This window comes from Mustela nivalis (assembly GCF_964662115.1).
Source record: "Mustela nivalis genome assembly, chromosome: 5".
Taxonomy (NCBI): domain Eukaryota; kingdom Metazoa; phylum Chordata; class Mammalia; order Carnivora; family Mustelidae; genus Mustela; species Mustela nivalis.
Window position 1 is genome coordinate 113,411,114 of NC_139024.1, and position 18,878 is coordinate 113,429,991.

The window sequence follows — 18,878 nt, forward strand, 5'->3', positions numbered from 1 at the left end:
TTTTCGTGCAGATCTTAAAATTGAATTTACTTTCCTTTATGGAGTATGAGACTCCTTCAGAGTTGTGGTAATAAAAAAAAAAAAAATCTATTCCTTGGGCGTAATGATTCAGAAATGGGAATTGTACAGAAATTGCATTTCTTGTACTCATGAAGGTTTCTAGGTATATATGTAAGAGGAAGACTAGTAGAGGAAACAAAAAGAAGGTTCTCGAGTGACAAGAGAGTGGGCTATTATCATGTGATAATTCGGCTTTCCGCTTCCTGAGGTTTTTAGATTAAAGTCATTCTGGGGCCTGGAAAAAATTATTGAATAATAAGTCAAACCCTTCCAGTGCATAAACTATTATTTTACTTCATGATTTCTCTTATTTCCGCTGAAATTGGAGAGGGGAAGGAAGGAATTTATACATTCATGTTGTTCCACCCTGGCTGTCAGCCATCCTCCTCATTGTCTTTTCCCAGCATCCCTCCCCCCTTTAACTGCTGAGTCTCGACCCCATTTACTGAATATCGGGTACTTGTCCTGAATGGCACGGCCATCCCTGGCAAAGCTCATGGGAACCTGAATATCCTAACATCTCTCCCTGTTACTGTTCCAAATTGTGTGTTCTTATTCTTTATTATTGTTATTGGTTTTGTTAAACCACACACACACACAAAAATTCAGTGCAAAGAAAAAAAATCAAAATTTTGCCTTCAAATTGAATGTTTTCACAGGCTCCTTGAAGCCAAGTTCAGAACCTTTGCTTTAGAAAGCGAACCTGCTTTAATCAAGTTTGTAGACCTGTGAAGGATATTTTTACGTTTATAATTAACTGGCTTTAGTGCAGTTAATTTAGTGCAGCTTAGTGCACTCTGAGTGCAGAGTGATATAATAAGAAATGGGCCGAAACTTCTTTTTATTTATATAGTGTATTTTGTATAACATTCAGAGTTTAAGAACTTCTGAAGAGATGATTCATTCATTCATTTGTGCATTCATTAAATAACTATTCAGTAAGCACCTGTTATTTTGCAAGGCATTGTTCCAGGTACTAGAAGTGTAGCAGTGAAAGGAAAAAACAAATAATAATAACCAACAAAAAAAAAAAAACCCAAATGGCTTTAGGGAATGTATATTCAAGGGACACTGGGAAGAGAAAATAAATAAATAAATAAATAAATATCATAGAGTTGGCTAAGGAGAACAGTAAAGTAGGGAAGGAATTTGGGGGACTTTAGGGATTATAATTTCAAATAGGTGGTCAGGAAAGAGATCATATTATCTATAGCATCACTCTCAATGATATCACTGTCATTAGTCATGAACTCATGCTCTTATTCCCAGGAGTTTTAGAGATACAATGAGATACTTTGACTCCTCAACCTCATTCCGGGGAATAGGATGGAAGAGAGGTGTGACAGGTGTGCAGGGGACACAGGGTAGGGTGAGGGGACCGGCCATATCCCTCAGTCCTGCTGGGGAGACATCCTGCAGTTTCTGACTCTCTCCCTCTGGTCTGGCCGGTCTCCCATGGGTTTTTGGGGTCTTAGCAGTTGCTATTTCAAAGTTTTAATAAGAGAAGGATTTACAGAAGGAACACATTTTTCTTGATTTTCTTCTCAGAGAAAAGGCTGTGCAGAGTATGTAACACAGGTAAATGTGCTCTTTTAGGGAGTGACTGATATTTTATGAAGCTGTGGGGAATTATCAAGCTCCAAGGATGCCATGTGATAGTGTCAGAAGTCAGAATGTAGATATGCTCTAATCCAGACCCTTCAATTTATTCATAAGAAAATCAAGACCTACCCGAAAGTGAGGTGCTTGTCTGAGGACACACGGCTCATTTGTAAAGAGTAGGGACCCTACGCCGTGTTGCACAGACCTGAATTTGCTAAAATGGGCTGTTAAAAATACCATCCAACACTAGTCCCGGACAGTTGTGATCAATTTCCCAGGCACCTAGTTTACTCCAAGAGAATTCATACTGTATACAATATGAGAACAAAATCTTCCTCAACAAGTGATTGAAGCCACAGTGTACCCAGCACCCTTCTAAGAGTCTTTGTTCACGCCAGTCAGATCAGAACCGCTTTCTTAACCATGGATAACTTGAGCTAACGTGCGGTCTACAGTTTGGGGTTATGTGTGGGCACTGTTGGTCTTGCTAAGTAAAAATTGCCAGCTCAGGTACCACAAAGAATATATGTTTGAAAGTTGGGTACACTTTGTATAAGGAATACTGCTTCTGTGGATCTTGCTCGAAAAGAATTACTTAAGGTACTTTATTCCCCATCCTCCGTTATCGAGTGCTGTCAATGTATTCACTGGTTTATCATCATTTCTCTTCTGCCTACACGCACCTGAAGGAAAGAACAAGGGGAAGCATCAAGCAGGTTTGTGATTTCTCTTCTGCTCCATGTTTGTTTATAAATCTGATGCCTAACCGATGTTTTAAATGTATCTCATGTGAGTAAAATTGATCAACAAATACAAGATGATTAAAAGTGACCTTTCACAAGATTGCCTGCAAAGGTTACTGTTTCACTGAACCGCCCCCCCTTGGAAGCATCAGTGTCTCCCTAACTCACTGCTTCTTATAATCGGCAGGGTATGGAAAATTCTTGGGGAAAGAATTCTTGGTTATTCCTTGCTACCCTTTTTCTCAGACAGAAGTCTTACCAAAGTATTCAAATTCTGGGAAGCACTGTAAGATATATTCCCCTTCATCAGGGTCCTTTTAGAATAAGAAAATGGGTTTTTTTGGGCAAAAGGAACACTGTGTACAAGAGGTAAGAACAATCTCTCTGTGACATCTCCAGCTCATTAAGCACTGGTGTACTTGAGTAACATGATTCAGAGGAAGAGCCTCCCCCCACCACCACTGCCCTATCCTTTAGGAAGAAGACAATCCTCCCAGAAATTTCACCAAATAATTTACGGCCATTCTTTCATGCCTTTTAGGGAAATGCCTTATCAGATTAAAGAGCAGAAAGTTAGACCGAGGAAGAATTGGAGATGAAAGAGAACATTTTATTCTGTGTTAGTGAGTGCCAGAAAGAGTCTGGATTTGGGAGCAAAGCCCCAAAGGACAGAACCATGTAGATCTTGGCACTGATGGTGTGAGGAGTAGCAGAGGCAGAACCAGCAGGAGAATCCCAGGTGCCTGGAAGGGGAGAAGAAAAAAAATTTCCTATCATTGCTACTTGTTTCTGTAATGAGGACACAGAGGCATTCCACCACGGCAGAGTTGGCCCCTGGGTGGGGACCAGTGGGAGTCCAGGGAAGGTCCCTTAGTTTTGTACTGTCATACTAGACATTAATTATAATCTATTCATACCATACTGAAACCAATTTCAAAAGGTCACTTGGAATCATGAGGTTCTGGGTCCTCCATTTCTGCATTATATGAACACTTTAAAAGATTCACAAGCCAGAATCTAATTGCATCCATGATGAGAGACAGATGTGGCAGGTGCACAACACTCCTTCGAAGTAGGTAAGCCTACACAGGGATGACATTAAAACCCCTTCTCTTACTTGGTAGACAAAGAGTTAGAGCCAAGGTCACTAGATATTCCTGGGTGCTATTTCCAGAAAGTTTTAGTAGCCTAAAGATTTGATCTTCTCTACTTTAGAGATATTTCTGCCCAAAGAGAGGTTCTGGTCATTAGACTGAGAACATTCTTTGAATAGACTCCAGAAGAGGCAATCTCTACAATTCTGGCCATTTGGTCCTCTTGTCTAGTATCCTGCAAACCCCGCCATCCTTCTGTTTTACTTGAAAAGAGTTACACAAATAAATCATAGCCATTATAAGCCATTTAGTCTATTTGGTGATATTTGAAAAGCTTGCCTTTTTTTAGGAGCTATCCCTTTACAGATCGTGTCAAAGGGTAATTCGTCTCCAAATCCTAAAGGCAGAGACTATCTTTGGCACAAACTCCATAGCTACCTGAGAGTAAGGTCGCCTATCTTGGGTTCATCCTCCAAAACAGAGCTGTTGGCACCTAAAGGGGAAGTCTGTGAATCATGTGGAGGTTCTTTGCAGAAGTGTGACCTGGTATGACAGTCCTGAGAGAGGGGTCCCCTTGAGCTGACACGATATTGCACTTTTTCCAAATGTTACCAAGGCAGGAAGCAAAGACAAAATTAAAGTGTAACTATGGAGCTTCTGTTCCTCACTCCAAAAATGAACATCCCAATCAGCTGTCACGATTCAAAAAGACCACCGACCAAATTTTTTACATTTCATGATGTTCATTTATAGCTAAAACATCAAAATTTTATTCTACATGCTTGTGACTAAGGGTGTCAAAAATGACTCACATGTAGTTTTGAACATAGAAACCCCAAGATATGTTACACAGACATTTCTTGTTTCTCTAGGGTCATTGGACACTTAGCAGAAACCCCCATGAAATGTCCTATATTACCATTTATCTGGCATGCATGCCTTACTTGATGTGTCCTACTTCATACACATAGGTCTTCTGTCCCCCAGTGATGCATCACATCTCCCTTTGCAAAGCAAGGACTGGGAATGTGCTCAATAAACAGTTCTTGGATAGAGTAATAAAATGTCCCTGACCTCAAGTAGCTCCACATAGAAAGAGAAAACACCAACAAAAACGGGAAAGAGGAAATAACAAAAAGACAATGAAGTAATAAGAACACTTCAATAATCTGAAGGAAACAAGCCAAAGCTCCCATTTTAACATGACTTAAGCTTCCACCTTGCTGGGTTCCATAGGCAGTGGAATTTATGATACTGCATAAGGAATGCAGAAAGACTATAGTATTAACAGTAGCAACAGTACCATCTTAAGAAAAACAAATTTGCCCTTACTCAAGCAAAATATGCACAAAGGAAAATGCATTTATAATGAGGATTGTTTCTTGGAAGAGAGCAGATTTGGGTCCAGGCTATTGTTGATTAATCCTGGACCCGATTTCAAATGGATTGATTACTGCCACCCAAGCGCAAAGCCCTTTACTATGTTTGGGGCCACTGGGTTACTGATGGCGATTCAGATAAGCAGAAGAGATAAACTTCTGCCAACTCTGTCTTCCGGTTATCTCAGAACCTGAAGTCTCCTAAAATCTTTCATCATCGCTTTTTATTGTGTTAAGAACTGGGAGTAATTCAGGCGTAGTTGGGTTTAGTACAGTAGCCAGTAACTCTTACCTGGTCCCTGGCATTTTTTCCTCTGAATAACCAGGCCATACTCGGAGAGGCTTTTCTCCCTGCAAAATGTAGTGAGGCATCACACACATTCATATACCCCCATAGCTAACTAAGTTCCCATCTTTGGAATATTCTGGTTAGAGAGAGTTTTGTCTTTCTACCCTGAGGTTAGGGTATGTTTAAACAAATTTGGGCTAGGGAAAGACATCCAGTTCAGTGATGCTTTTGCATTATTTGCAACAGGTCCAACATTTTTCTTTAAAAATACAAACCATCAGTCTCAAGAGGAGCTCAACTGAAGAACAGTTGAAATATTTTGTCTCTTTGAGACATTAAAATGATGTCTTTGGTACGGGGTCGGGTACAAATTATTATTAGTCTCAAGTGAGCCTGCTCTGTTCTTCCTCTGCTTAGACCATAAACGCAGCTTCTTTAGCATCATTTAATGATTCATTTGTTTTCCTCTATCTTCCCATTGAAACAGTTCTAATCCCATATGTGGTGAGTAGGTTTATTGATTTTAGTATAATAATTATCCCATTGAGTAACTTCTCCAACTCATTTTTTTAAACTGGATAGGTTTTCTCTGTTTTGGTACAAATTGTGACTTTCAGAAAATAGAATATTCACCTATAAACCCATCTAACCAAATTAAGCCAGTATTCTCACCTTGAGATTTTTAGGCCCTCCTCCCTTTCTCCTTGACTTAGCCATCTTGCACGCACCGCACAAAAAGCTCTTACTTCTTCCTACCTATGTTAGGTTTTTATTGCTACAGGAATAGATCATGCCAACGGAAGTTTAGGTATTATCTATAAATCCCACTACCTCTGCCTACCCTGGCTCCTTAATCAACAATTGTTGGCTACGTGCATGCTTCATAGTTAAGCTACCCTGATCACCGTCTATAGGCTTTAAATAGAACCCTGTCAGACTTCTTATTAGACTATAAATTTGCTTGAACAGGTTCTTGTGAGAGTGTTATAAAGATGCATGTCTTAAAAGTTAAAGCATAAATGATATATTTTTTAATTACATTATCATCTTCTGCTGTGATCCACTGAGTGCTTTGTCCAAATTGCTCCTACATGGTCGGCTTTATTAGGTTCTGAGATGTGCGGTTCTTAAGAGAGAACTCTAGAATGCAGAGAGAAAAGACTGCGTTCTTGTATTTCTTGGGCGTTTGTTTTCCACTATTTACATTTTCTTTCTTCTGTGTGCAAAGAATGATCTGCATGTGTTGTTAAACCAAGTAAGACTAGACTTTTTTTTTTTTTCCCCAGCATAATCAACTTGTGTCCTTATGGGCAAAATGTTAGATTGTTTCAAAAACAATCTTTTGAAAATGGTTTCTCCTTCTGTTCGCATTTATTGATAGAGGGAAAGGATTTAGTCTTTTAAAAACACATCAAAAGATGTACAATAAAAACTCTTTTTTTAACAAGCTAGTGACTTAGAATCTTCTGACTTTTTAAAGCATGTATTCTGACAATTAGTTATTGATATTAACTATAACTACAGGTGTTTTATGCATATCAGGAACTTTTTTAATATTTCAAAGCAATTAGTGATATCAACTTCATTGGTTCCTATAAATATTTATTTTTCAAAGTTCCGAAATTGTTTATCCCTTGTTTATACTGCATTGGATTGCAAAGGTTGCTATATTTTAAAATATTTATGTTCTTATTTTCACATGGCTCTGATGCTAACACACAGGCTACCATCATTTGTAATGCCTGCTTCACGTCCAGTCCTTTCAACCTCACCATTAAGAGCACTGATTATACTCCAAGCAGCACAATTAAGCTCCACAGTTAGTACTTACTGCTTAAATAGTCTGTGTACTTAGATCTGAAAAACAATAAAGCCAAATGGCTTTGTTGTTCTAAAAAGAAATCCCTGAGCACTTTCGTGGTGGTGAAATGCTTAGTAATGTGCTGCTCTATCTCCCTCACTCCTAGTAAGTTCTGTAGTAATAAGCAGAAGCTCTTCAGAATGTACACCTCACGGAAGCAGAGGTACCCAGCATCCCGGCTATTGACATGAAATTTGAGAATGCCAACTAACCTCAGGTGCATGACCAGGTTCTACCGCCATCCTACCTGAGCCCCGCTCAGAGACTCACTCTTCCTAAGGACTTCTTGAATGAGGTTTTCAAGCCGCTTGTTATTTTCCTTGTTGCCTGTTGCCTGCTTTGATACTCTAGCCCAGGGCCAAATAGGCAGGGTCCCGCACAGCCCTGGCTGTCGGCCCCTTGGCGCCTCCTTGTGGTGGGACAGCTGCTGAACTGCTGCACGCACTGGATTGTTACGGCTCAGTCGCCATATTGTGCCTGAGGCGAGAATTTGTAGAATGCTTATCCTGTGAAGGGCTAACACCCTAATTAAGTATTAACAAGGACTACAGCGTTCTAAGTCCGAGAGGATTACTGTGGGGTTACGGTAATGCCACCCAGTTCCCTGGCAGGGAACATCCAGTAGTAGCCTGCATGCTGGGCCATTTGAGGAACGTGTCCATCTGGTTCCTAGAGGGGAAGAATCCCCCTGCACAGTCCCCCGTCCTTGTGCATACTCAAAGATGCCACGACCAATGACTACTGTCCTTTGGGTTACCTTCTCCAGAAAGAGTCCTTCTTATTTGTCTCCTAGGAATAATCTTTGACAATCTTCCTAAAAACACTGTTCCATGAATCTTTCTCAAAAATCATGTTTATAGGGGGCGCCTGGCTGGCAGAGCATGTGAGTCTCAATCTCAGGGTCATGGGTTCAAGCCCCAAGTTGGGCATGGAGCCTACTTAAAAAAAAAAAAAAAAAAAGAAGAAGAAGAAGAAGTGTTTAGATATGACAAAAAGTAAGAAAGTAATAAAAACTTGAATGAACCAGTAAAGAGTCCATCTTTTTAATCAGTGTACATTTTCAATAACAGCCATCTAATCAGTTTAATAGTCATCTAATCAAGATGTTCTGTTGATTTCCAAACGGGGAAAAGAAGCAGAAAAACTAATAGAAGTAAGCTTTTTTTGTAAGAACAGGTCTTTGTTTTGGAGAACAAAATTTTGCCTGGTTAAAAAATTCTGGGTTAAGATTTTATTCTTAACTTTGATACAATTATGTCAAAAGAGAGGGTGAAAACATTAATTTTTTTTCTAATTTCATATGTAATATGTTGGATTCACTTTAAAATGATTTTTGATAATTCTTTTCATATTAGACATTGGCAAATATTCATGCAGTTAAGAAGGACAAAAAGGGACATGGTACCTAGAACTCGTTTATATCAACTTTAAGTACTTTAAATAGTACTAAGATTCAGAGAAAAATATTATTTCCACTTTCCATGAGTTATTAAAGATGCATCAAAACGTTTCAGAGGCAACTTTTAAAAAATATTTGCATAGGAGCAATATTATTTTTAAATATTTCATTATTGCCAATCAGCCATGAGGGTTTGACGCTGATACTTATTTCCAACTTTTTCACTTTTTCAGTAATTGAAATTTTAAAAAAGAAAAAACAAAATTTCATATTAAATGGTTTTATGATGTTTTTCATCAGTTTCCTCTTCACTTAGTTGGTGTAAGAAACAGATATATCGTTAAAGATTAAGAAAGTAATTTGATATTAATGAAACCCAACCTTCTGTAGTAATTAGCATCTGTGAGTTCCAGAAAAGGTAACCAACTAGATAAAGTACAGTGAGAACATTTGTAGTGATAGCTATGTAAACTTCAGCCATTCGTTAATCTAAATAAAGGTGCAGAGTTGAGCATATGTTCCTGATTCCAATCATCATAAATTTAAATGATGGAACAGATGTGCTGAAACTGAAGAGAGATGTGAAATTTTTACTATTTAAAAAAAAAATAAAATAAAAAGGTTGAGAAGAGTAGACATTTTGGGCCCTATCCCTTTTATCTCTTTGAGGATTTGTTTAAATGATTTGAAGGTTTGGGATGACATGGAGAACCCAGCCTCGGCATAAAAAGATGCAGTTTTATATGTTATTGTTGCTGTTGTTTGATGTGATCCACCATTTAATCATGCATTCGTCTGGTGCAGAGAAAGCCTTTGACTGACGGGATTGTTTTAAAAGAACCCTTGAACCCACCCGGCCCCATCACAAAACTGCCCAGCCTGTTCTCTGCATGTGCCTTCAGCTAATTGTGCTGGGCTTAGCTACATCTGCATTTCCGAGGGGAGCTGTCCGTGGCATGGTCGACTTGTTTATTGTTACCAGGACTTTCTGATCACCACAGTTCATTATTTGATTTGTTTTCATGTAAACACATAAAATGTGGTGTCTTTTTAGAATATCATTTGTTAAGCAACTAGGCATGGAAAAATAAATGTTACTGTTTCTTGTTAGCTACAAAACACATAACCACTAAACACATTTGCTGTTGGCATGCTGCAGCTGGGGACAGTGGACGTTGCGGTAAGTGGAAAAAACCAGGGCTCCACTTTGTCTCAGATAACCCGAGTCCATGAGAACACTGCCTCCTTCATGCCCCTCGAAGGCTGCAGCATGAATGCGGGTCTCGGCCTCTCAGAGCAGCTGCTCCAAGTACTGCCTTCAGACCCTAGACCCTTCACCCTTCATTTCCTCAGACCCCCAAGTGGCCTGGACCCCTCACTAGGGACCAGTGTCATTCTCTGATGAACAACACAGTGCTTTATAAATGAAACACAAAAAGAACACAAACAAAATGGGGACACAGCACCTCTTACAGTCCTCTTGGTTCCCACAAAAATCCCTTAGCCGTGTTGCTATTTTCATCCTTATGTTCGAGATGAGGACTGCAAACTCCAAGCCTCTTTGATTCCAACCTGCCCTTCCCACCACCTCACACAGCATCTTTTGAGGAGGAAATCGTGGAGATGCACTTTCTTTCGGTTTTGTTGTTGTTGTTAATGCTTCCTTTATCAACCCACGGCATTTCAGTTCTCGCTGGCATCTGAGAACTGAATGTCGGAACAAATATAATTTACCAGTAGCTGCCACAGCAAATCAATAACCTGTTTAATAGCAGGAAATTGTGTTAGTGAACATAACATCTCATTCCGTTAATCAGTCATCACATTCATTATATGTTGGGGCTGTTCTACATTGTGTGGTTTTTGTCTCACAAGAATGAATGCAAGCAAAAAAGAAATGGGTGTTAAGTGTTGTATGTTTGCTCTTATGTATGCAGTACTACCAACCGCTAGGAGATTGCATGAATTTATGGATATCATAATCTTGCCTGGAATATGAAATGCATGCAGAATATAGATATATGTGTATACGTAACTGTCATCCCTGTAGAAATGCTCAGAAATTACAAAGAGATATGCTCCCAAATAAAAAATTACTTTCTTTAAATATCCAAAGTCAAGGTCAAAGCTAAAAATCTGTTTCTAAAGCAAACACCGAACCAGTTCTTGGTTATGTCCAGTGTAATTGTGTCCAAACTACCGTACCCGATGTTGATTCTTTCTGTGATGAATCCAGGAAAGGGTGTGCCACCTAGACAGTGAGATTAAGTTCAAACGAATGCAAACAGATTAAATAAAGCTCTGGTTTTCAATAAGGGAAGACTATATTGCTATGCTCCTACTCGCTGAAAACATGTTGTCTATTGAAATATAGTATACAGTCTCATCAAAGTATTTACCCAAGTGGAGTGGAAGAAATTGCTTGAAATGGAATAATCATGCCTCTGTTGTCCACAGTCAGAAGCTAAGTTTTAAGGAGCGAGTACGCATGGCTAGCCCAAGGGGCCAGAGTATTAAGAGCAGACAAGCGTCCGTAGGTGACAGGAGGTCCCCGAGCACCGACATCACCGCCGAGGGCAGCCCCACCAAAGTGCAGAAGAGCTGGAGCTTCAACGACCGCACCCGCTTCCGGCCCTCGCTGCGCCTCAAAAGTTCTCAGCCCAAACCGGTGATAGACGGTAAGCCCTGTTTTTCCATAACTGTGTTTAATTGGATAGGCTATCCTGAGCGAGATTATGAAGTAATTAATTCTCCATGGTACCAGTTGAAGATAGAAGAAAACAACCCCAAGGAAGGAATTGTTTGTTGGTTTTATTGGAAATTTATTCAGTGCCTTGGGCAAATGTACAGAACATAAGTTTACTTTTGGGAGCAACTTTGGCAGCTAAATCTACATTTCAAAGGAGTCAAACAAAATGTGGTTACTTCTTCACTCTTATCTACAACACGCTGTTACTTCTCAGACAAAGTCCCTATCAAGTTCAACGTGACTGTCCTTCTCACGTATAGGTTATGTCTGACCAGCCAAGGTCTGTGGCCAGAGATGACCAGGTGGTCCGTGAATGACTTGAAACACAGTCAGAAGGGTAACAATAACTTTCTGGACAACAGTGAAGATGCTGTTCCCTTCTCTATGCTCTCTCCACCCCTAAATCAGAGACCACTGCTTATCTTCCTTAGCAAGATTCCTGTTGAAAGTTCTTACCTAATGCTAAGTAGAATTCAAGTTCTTCTCCCAAAAGCAGCCAACCTACTTTATTCACCATACAATGTTTCAGAAGTGTACTCGCTAACACATTTTATTGAGTACCACCTCATTTTCATGTTTATAAAGCAGTTTCTTTTTCACATAAGATTAGCTTGGTTTTCCTTTTAAGTATGCCCCCTTGGGATCTCTCTCTCTTTTTTTTTTTTTTAAGATTTTATTTATGTATTTGAGAAAGAGAGAGAGATCACAAGTAGGCAGAGAGGCAGGCAGAGAGAGGGGGAAGCAGGCTTCCTACTAAGCAGAGAGCCCGATGCGGGGCTTGATTCCAGGACTCTGAGACCATTCCCTGAGCCTAAGGCAGAGGCTTAACCCACTGAGCCACCGAGGGTCCCCCCTCTGGGATCTCTTAAACTGGGCGAAGAACCAAGGTCAAATAGCATCTTCCATGAATACATAAAAACTGCAAAGGCTATCGGCCCTCCTGTTCTCGTTCCCTGGTGTTACCTGTATTTTCCCAGGCTCTGAAAGCCTGAGGGATAAAATTAACAACCAGGGGTCATAATCTCTGTGATCTTAGGCTCCCTGGAACCTCAGCCTACGGGTTCCTCCCAGCTCATTCAGAGATCCCCAGGGCTATCCCTCCCACTCTCCAGTGAGCAGCACGAGTCCCCTCTGCACACCTCTTCATTCTCCACAACTCCGTGGATGCCATGCTCTCCAAGTGGACGTCTCGCTGCCAAGCACCACATTCCTGGTGGAGCTGGCAGCTCCTGTCTCGGCAGCAGGACAGGCTGATGCTGCCAGGCTTCCCTCCACTGTCACTCTGCTAAGGTAGGAAATGCTTCCTCCACCAACCCTGGACACTCCCCTTCAAGACTTTGAGTGTCTGGAGTCACTGGAGGCACCTATTTTCAGTGTCCTCTGGTTTCTATACTCGCCTGCTCAGGAATTTGGCTGAAAGCCCATGAACAGCTGAGTCAAGAGTTACCCGTTACAGGGCTTTATGTTGCACTCAAAATAGACTTTCTGAATATAAATGGATGCATCATTTCTGGAAGGCGATTTGGCAACATATATCAAAAGCCTAAGCCTGGACACATCCCACCAACCAATTCCATTTCTAGGATATAATCAATATAATGAAACAACATCAGACATTAGAAATGGTGCTACAAATCAAAAATTATTGACATGAAAAGGTGAGCATAAAAAATAAATTGTTCCCTTTTGCTGTGTGTGTGTGTGTGTATGTGTGTGTGTGTGTGTGTAAATTCATGTACTTACAGGAAAAAGTCTGGAAGTATTTATAGCAATATATGAACAATTACCTCCAAGTGATGAGGTCATAGTTATACTTTCTTTCTTCATTTTGTCTGTATTTCCTATTATTTCTACAATGAACATGTAAAGCTTTTGCAAAAGAAAACAAAGGATGATTTTCTATTAAAAAATTGGACCTTCTTTTTACCCAATACCCTCCCCTTCCCCGATTCTAGGGACCCTTGGTCTAACACCCTCTCCTTAGGGTGATTCCCCCCACACACTCCCCTCTGCCAAGAGGTAGAAGGATGCCCTGTCTTAATGCTTAGCCTCTGCTGAGTGTAGACATGGATTGTCTAATGAAGTTGAACATACCACAAATAGAGCTGTATTAGGCTCTAGGGTTGCCATAACAAAGTAGCACAGCTAGGGTAGCATAAACAACAGAAATTTATTTTCTCACGGTTCTGGAGGCTAGAAATCTGAGAATCTCCTTGGCATTTAATGGCTACCTTCTCCCCGTGTCTTCACTTCATCTGCCCTCCATGCACAGCTGTGTCCAGATTTCGTCGTCTTTTTTTTAAAGGTTTAATTTATCTATTTGAGAGAAAGAGAGAGAGTGAGCATGTGCACAAGCCTGGGAAGAGGCAAAGGGAGAGAAAAACGGACTCCCTGCTGAGCAGGGAGCCAGATGCAGGACTTGATCCCAGGACCCTGAGATCATGCCCTGAGCCAAAGACAGATGCTTAATTTACTAAGCCACCCAAGTGCCCCAGATTTCTTTTTCTTATAGGACAACAGTGATACTGGATTATAGCACACCCTAATCAGCTCATTTTAACTTAATTGTGTCCTTAAACACCCTATCTCCAAACAGAGTTACATTCCAAGGTACTAGGGTTTAGGACTTCGACATAGGAATTTTGGTGGGACATAATTCAACCTGTAACAGAGCTCCTGCTCACACACATCACTGCATCCCTGGGCAAGCCGGGGTGTTGTGCCCTTATCTTCAAACCTAACCCTGGATTCACACTGTGCTAGAAATGCATACATGACCCACGGTGGGTCCATACTCTTCCAATAGGGGCTTCAAAAAATACTCGACTTTGTACTGTGAGGTCCTTAAGGTTGGCTGAGCACATCTAAATAAAAAATAAATAGGATCTGAATTCTGAATATGGAAAGTGAATTCTACTTGTATATTCGGCCAGAGGGAAAGCATTTTTCAAAGACTTCTAATGTCAGCGCTATCCATTACGGTATTTCAGTTACTGCAAAGATGTCTCAGAGATCAGACAGATAGAAACAGAAGTCCTATTCTTTAACAAGTAACAAATCGGAAAGGTCTCCTGCTATCCATTTTCTACATCATTTCATACAAGTGCAGTTCTGTTTGGTTAGAAAGGAATTGCTTTTCCCTGGTTGATGCCCATCTCAATTGGTTCTGAGTTCCCCCAGGTGACAGGAGGCCTGATTGCTGTTCTGCCAAGGTAGCTTTGTCGGCGGCCCACCTGCAGGAGATCATGACTCCTGACTCCTCATTTCATCCAATAGTCCAGAATCTTTATCCCTGAGTTAACTCAATGCTAGGACTTGGAAAAATGGAAGTTTCTTTTTAGAGGGAAACAAGTAAAGTAGCTATCAAATAAATGTAGACTTCAATTATACATTTTTCTTTATACTGCCCCTCCTGGTTTAAAGTTTGTCTACAAACCACTTACTACCCATAGAAAATAATACATAACACCACAGCCAGTTCCCAATTATTCCAGATCTATGTGCTCATTCACTTCTGGGGCTCTTTTCTTCTACTTTGCTCCTTCCTGTAGATATTTTAGGCTTTTTTTTTTTTTTTAAGATTTTGTTTATTTATTTGACGACAGAGATCACAAGTAGGCTGAGAGGCAGGCAGAGAGAGAGAGAGAGAGAGGGAAGCTGGCTCCCCACTGAGCAGAGAGCCCGATGCGGGACTTGATCCCAGGACCCTGGGATCATGACCTGAGCCGAAGACAGAGGCTTTAACCCACTGAGCCACCCAGGTCCCACTTTTTAGGCATTTCATTGCCCATGAACAGCTCAAAGAGAGTGGATGAATAGCAAAAAGAATAACGAAAAGACTAATTGGCCTTTGAGTTAATAACGAAGTTACATCCAGAAAATATATTGAGTTAATAACTAAGTTACATTCAGAAAATAAAAGACATGATCATAGAAAAACAAAGGAAATTTAGGGTTAATCTATAAGCTTTAATAATTCCTGCCAAATCTGATACCCTTTACTACAGATGGCAATATTTTTATAATTTAATAACTGTTACAAAAGCTATTAAATATTGCATGTTGGACTTTTCTTACTATAATTGTTTGTGTAATTTACATATGACACTTAAAAGGGGCATAACTATCTCCTAATATTCTACATTCATGTACACAGAGAAGTAGAAAGTAATAGGCAGATGTTGAAGCCAGAAATTAACAGATGGCAAAAGGAAGAAAGTGCACTATAAGGGACTGGTGTGGTATTGCCATAACAAATTTCTTTTGACCGGTATGGTATGAATAGTATTTTTAGTTTATAAATCCAGTAATAGAGAAATTTTCCATTGATCAACCAATAGTAAATAAGCCTCTTCATATAATTTTTAAAAGTAGATAAGATATGACTTTTTTTAGATTCCACATATAAATGCAATCAGGCAAGTTTTTTTCTTTCTGTGTCTGGCTTATTTCACTTAGCATAATGTCCTCCAGGTTTATCCATTTTGTTGCAAATGGGATGTTGTTCTTTTTTAAGGATGAATAATATTCTTTTATATAATTATATCACAATTTCATTTCACTGTGTATATCTATCAGGTCATCATGTTGTACACTTCAAACATACCCAGTTTTTTTTTTTTTAAGATTTTATTTATTTGGGGCGCCTGGGTGGCTCAATGGGTTAAAGCCTCTGCCTTCAGCTCAGGTCATGATCCCAGGGTCCTGGGATCGAGCCCCGCATTGGGCTCTCTGCTCAGCAGGGAGCCTGCTTCCTCCTTCTCTCTCTCTGCCTGCCTCTCAGCCTACTTGTGATCTCTGCCTGTCAAATAAATAAATAAAATCTTTAAAAATAAATAAATAAATAAATATTTTTAAAAAGATTTTATTTATTTATTTTAAAGAGAGAGAGTGAGATCGAGTTGGGGGAGGGGCAGAGAGAAAAGCAGGCCCCCCCCACCCCAGCAGGGATTTCTATGTGGGGCTTGACCCCAGGATCCCAGGATCATGACCTGAGCCGAATACAGACACTAACCAACTGAGCCACCCAGGTGCCCTGCAATTTTTATTTTTAAAATAAATTTTTTATAAAAAATTAGAGAGGATTGGGGCGCCTGGGTGGCTCAGTGGGTTAAGCCGCTGCCTTCGGCTCAGGTCATGATCTCAGGGTCCTGGGATCGAGTCCCGCGTACCGCGTCGGGCTCTCTGCTCAGCAGGGAGCCTGCTTCCCTATCTCTCTCTCTCTGCCTGCCTCTCCATTTACTTGTGATTTCTCTCTATCAAATTAATAAATAAAATCTTTTAAAAAAATTAGAGAGAATAGAAATGATATTTTTCTCTCAACATATACAATAATAATGATAAAAGTAACATTTACTAGATCCTTCTCTGTGGCAGGCAATGTTCCAGTGCTTTAGTTCTCTCATTTCATTCAATTTTTCCAGTACCCCTATGAAATAGTTTCATTATTATCCCTATTTTATGGATGAGAAAACTGAGACCTAAAGCTGAGTAACTTACCTAAGACTAACAGATACAAGAAAGCCACAATATACACCCATTCAACCTAATTTCACCGCACTGCCTTCAGACACATTCATTGAAGTGCTCCCTAATGTCATATCTTTCTTTCATTTCCTCTTTTTCCCTGCCACCCACCCCCCACCCACTTTCACTCTTCCATTTTCAGTTGGTCAATCTCCTTCCTATAGAAACCATTTGACATTGCCACTATCCCACCCCGTCTTTCTCCCAACCCCACTGCCAAACCTCTGAACTATATCATCTTCAAAGACTACCAGAGGTGGAAGATGAGGCAAATTGAGGAAATGGCATTTAGATGATCCTCTCTGTTTTGGTCGGTATCTGGGCAGAGCCTCAGGATAACAGACATGCTGAACTGTGTCTGTTTACCCTGGGGGGAAGGCAAGTGGTGAGGTCATGTGAGGTCGGTTTCAAGACGCAAAAGGGTGTGTCAGGAGATGGACAACAGACAACCAAATGGAAAGTGACAGACTTCAAGTTAAAGGAATATCAAGCAGCCAAAATCCACAAGAATGAAACTACAGTAGAGACAGGAAAGTCCAGATTTCTGGTAACCAGTTTGCAGTCGAGGAGGGCTACACTAGCTGGACCCTGCTGTCCTTGGGAATGCCTTTCAGAACCGCACTCAAAGAGTACAATAATCTTGACAGAGACATGTTGCACATACCTGTGGGTTTTCAACCTGTTCGACATTGCTTCTGCTTCAGGGGAACATATCGATTCTGCTGAACAATCCTGAGAGTTCATGCTGGTTGCTGTGGGAGGCACATCCTCCCCAGGTATTTACGAGAAAGACTAGCATGAGCCTGGGTGTGGGAGGTATATGGGGTTCACCTGAGCAGAGGCTGGATGGGCTGAAGATATGGAATAATTTGCAGTGGTCAGAGCAGGGGGGGGCGGATTTCCCTGGTGACCAAGTCCCTGTTCCAGACACTGCTGATACCTCTTCTCTCTTCACTTCTCTTCCATATCCCTTTCTTCCCTCAGCCTGTGCACCAGTTAGGATGCATTTGGCTGCAGGACACAAAATAAGCAGATTCGGGGTGCCTGGGTGGCTCAATTGGTTTAGCCGTTGCCTTCGGCTTGGGTCATGATCCCGGAGTCCTGGGATCAAGTCCGCAGAGTCCCCTGAAGCCCCTCAACCAAGGGAGACAGAGATAGTAACTGGATAAAATTTTGGGATTTATGTGCCTCCCACAGGCTCCTTGCTCAGGGAGGAGCCTGCTTCTCTCTCTGCCTCTGCCTGAAGCTTTGCCTGCTTGTGCTCTCTCTCTCTGACAAATAAATAAATAAAATCTTAAAAAAAAAAAAAAAAAAAAAAGAAGCAGATTCAAATACCTTCAACAATAAGTGTATCTTACTGCCTAAAAAGAGATTCAGAGGTAGGACAGCTCCTGGCCATGAAACATTGCAATCCTGACTTGACTTCTTCATGCTTCTCTTAGATCACCTTTTGACTCTGCCCATCTGTGAGCCACCTCCTCCTCGGGCTGGGAGTGAGATGGCTGCAGCAGCTCCAACCATCTTATGAGGCACAATACTTTGAGAGGCAGAAAGGGAACCATCTTGTGTTGCCATCTCTTGCTAAAGTGAGGAAAACTGTCCATTTGCATCTTCATTTGTAGAAGGGGGTCTTGTGCCTGAAGTGAACCTTGGCAAGGAGAATGAGCATTGGCAGTCAGGGGCCAGAGTCCCCTGAAGCCCCTCAACCAAGGGAGACAGAGATAGTAACTGGATAAAATTTTGGGATTTATGTTCAGGAATCGGCTGTCAGGAAAGCAACCTCGAGCAGTGTTCAATACAGCCAAGCGAACTTTTCCGCTTTGTGATGGTGAAGAGAAAGAATGCCCTTAAGCATGTTTTCTCCCAAACATTCTGTCTACATGTCATTTCTGTTCTTCTAAGTGTCTATGCTTTTTAAACATATGAGCCAGATTTAGAAATCTTTTTTTTTTTTGTCCTTTCTTTTATCACATAATTTCCATGAGACAGTGAGCACAGACTGGACTAACTCCTTAAATTTCAAAAGAAGGACAAAATGGGTAAAGGAAAATCTAGGGAAAAATAAATGAATTCCTATTTAGATCATTTCATCCCTCCCCACACACAATCAGCTGGTGCATTTCCGGTCACCACCCTTACCGAGGGAAACAGGGAACAGTTGCCTTCCTCGCCAGCT

At 40.8% G+C, this 18,878-nt stretch overlaps 1 protein-coding gene across 4 annotated transcripts in view; it reads left to right on the forward strand.

Moving 5' to 3' along the window:
- Positions 1-18,878, forward strand: part of KCNQ5 (potassium voltage-gated channel subfamily Q member 5) — a 532,298-nt gene that overhangs the window by 459,495 nt on the left and 53,925 nt on the right. For 2 of the 4 annotated variants that reach the window (XM_082729774.1, XM_082729776.1), the window contains exons 9-10: positions 2,352-2,378; positions 10,885-11,105. In XM_082729774.1, the coding sequence (XP_082585900.1) occupies positions 2,352-2,378; positions 10,885-11,105 (248 nt within the window). The remainder of the gene's footprint in view (positions 1-2,351; positions 2,379-10,884; positions 11,106-18,878) is intronic. The other 2 variants (XM_082729775.1, XM_082729777.1) reach the window with 1 other exon arrangement.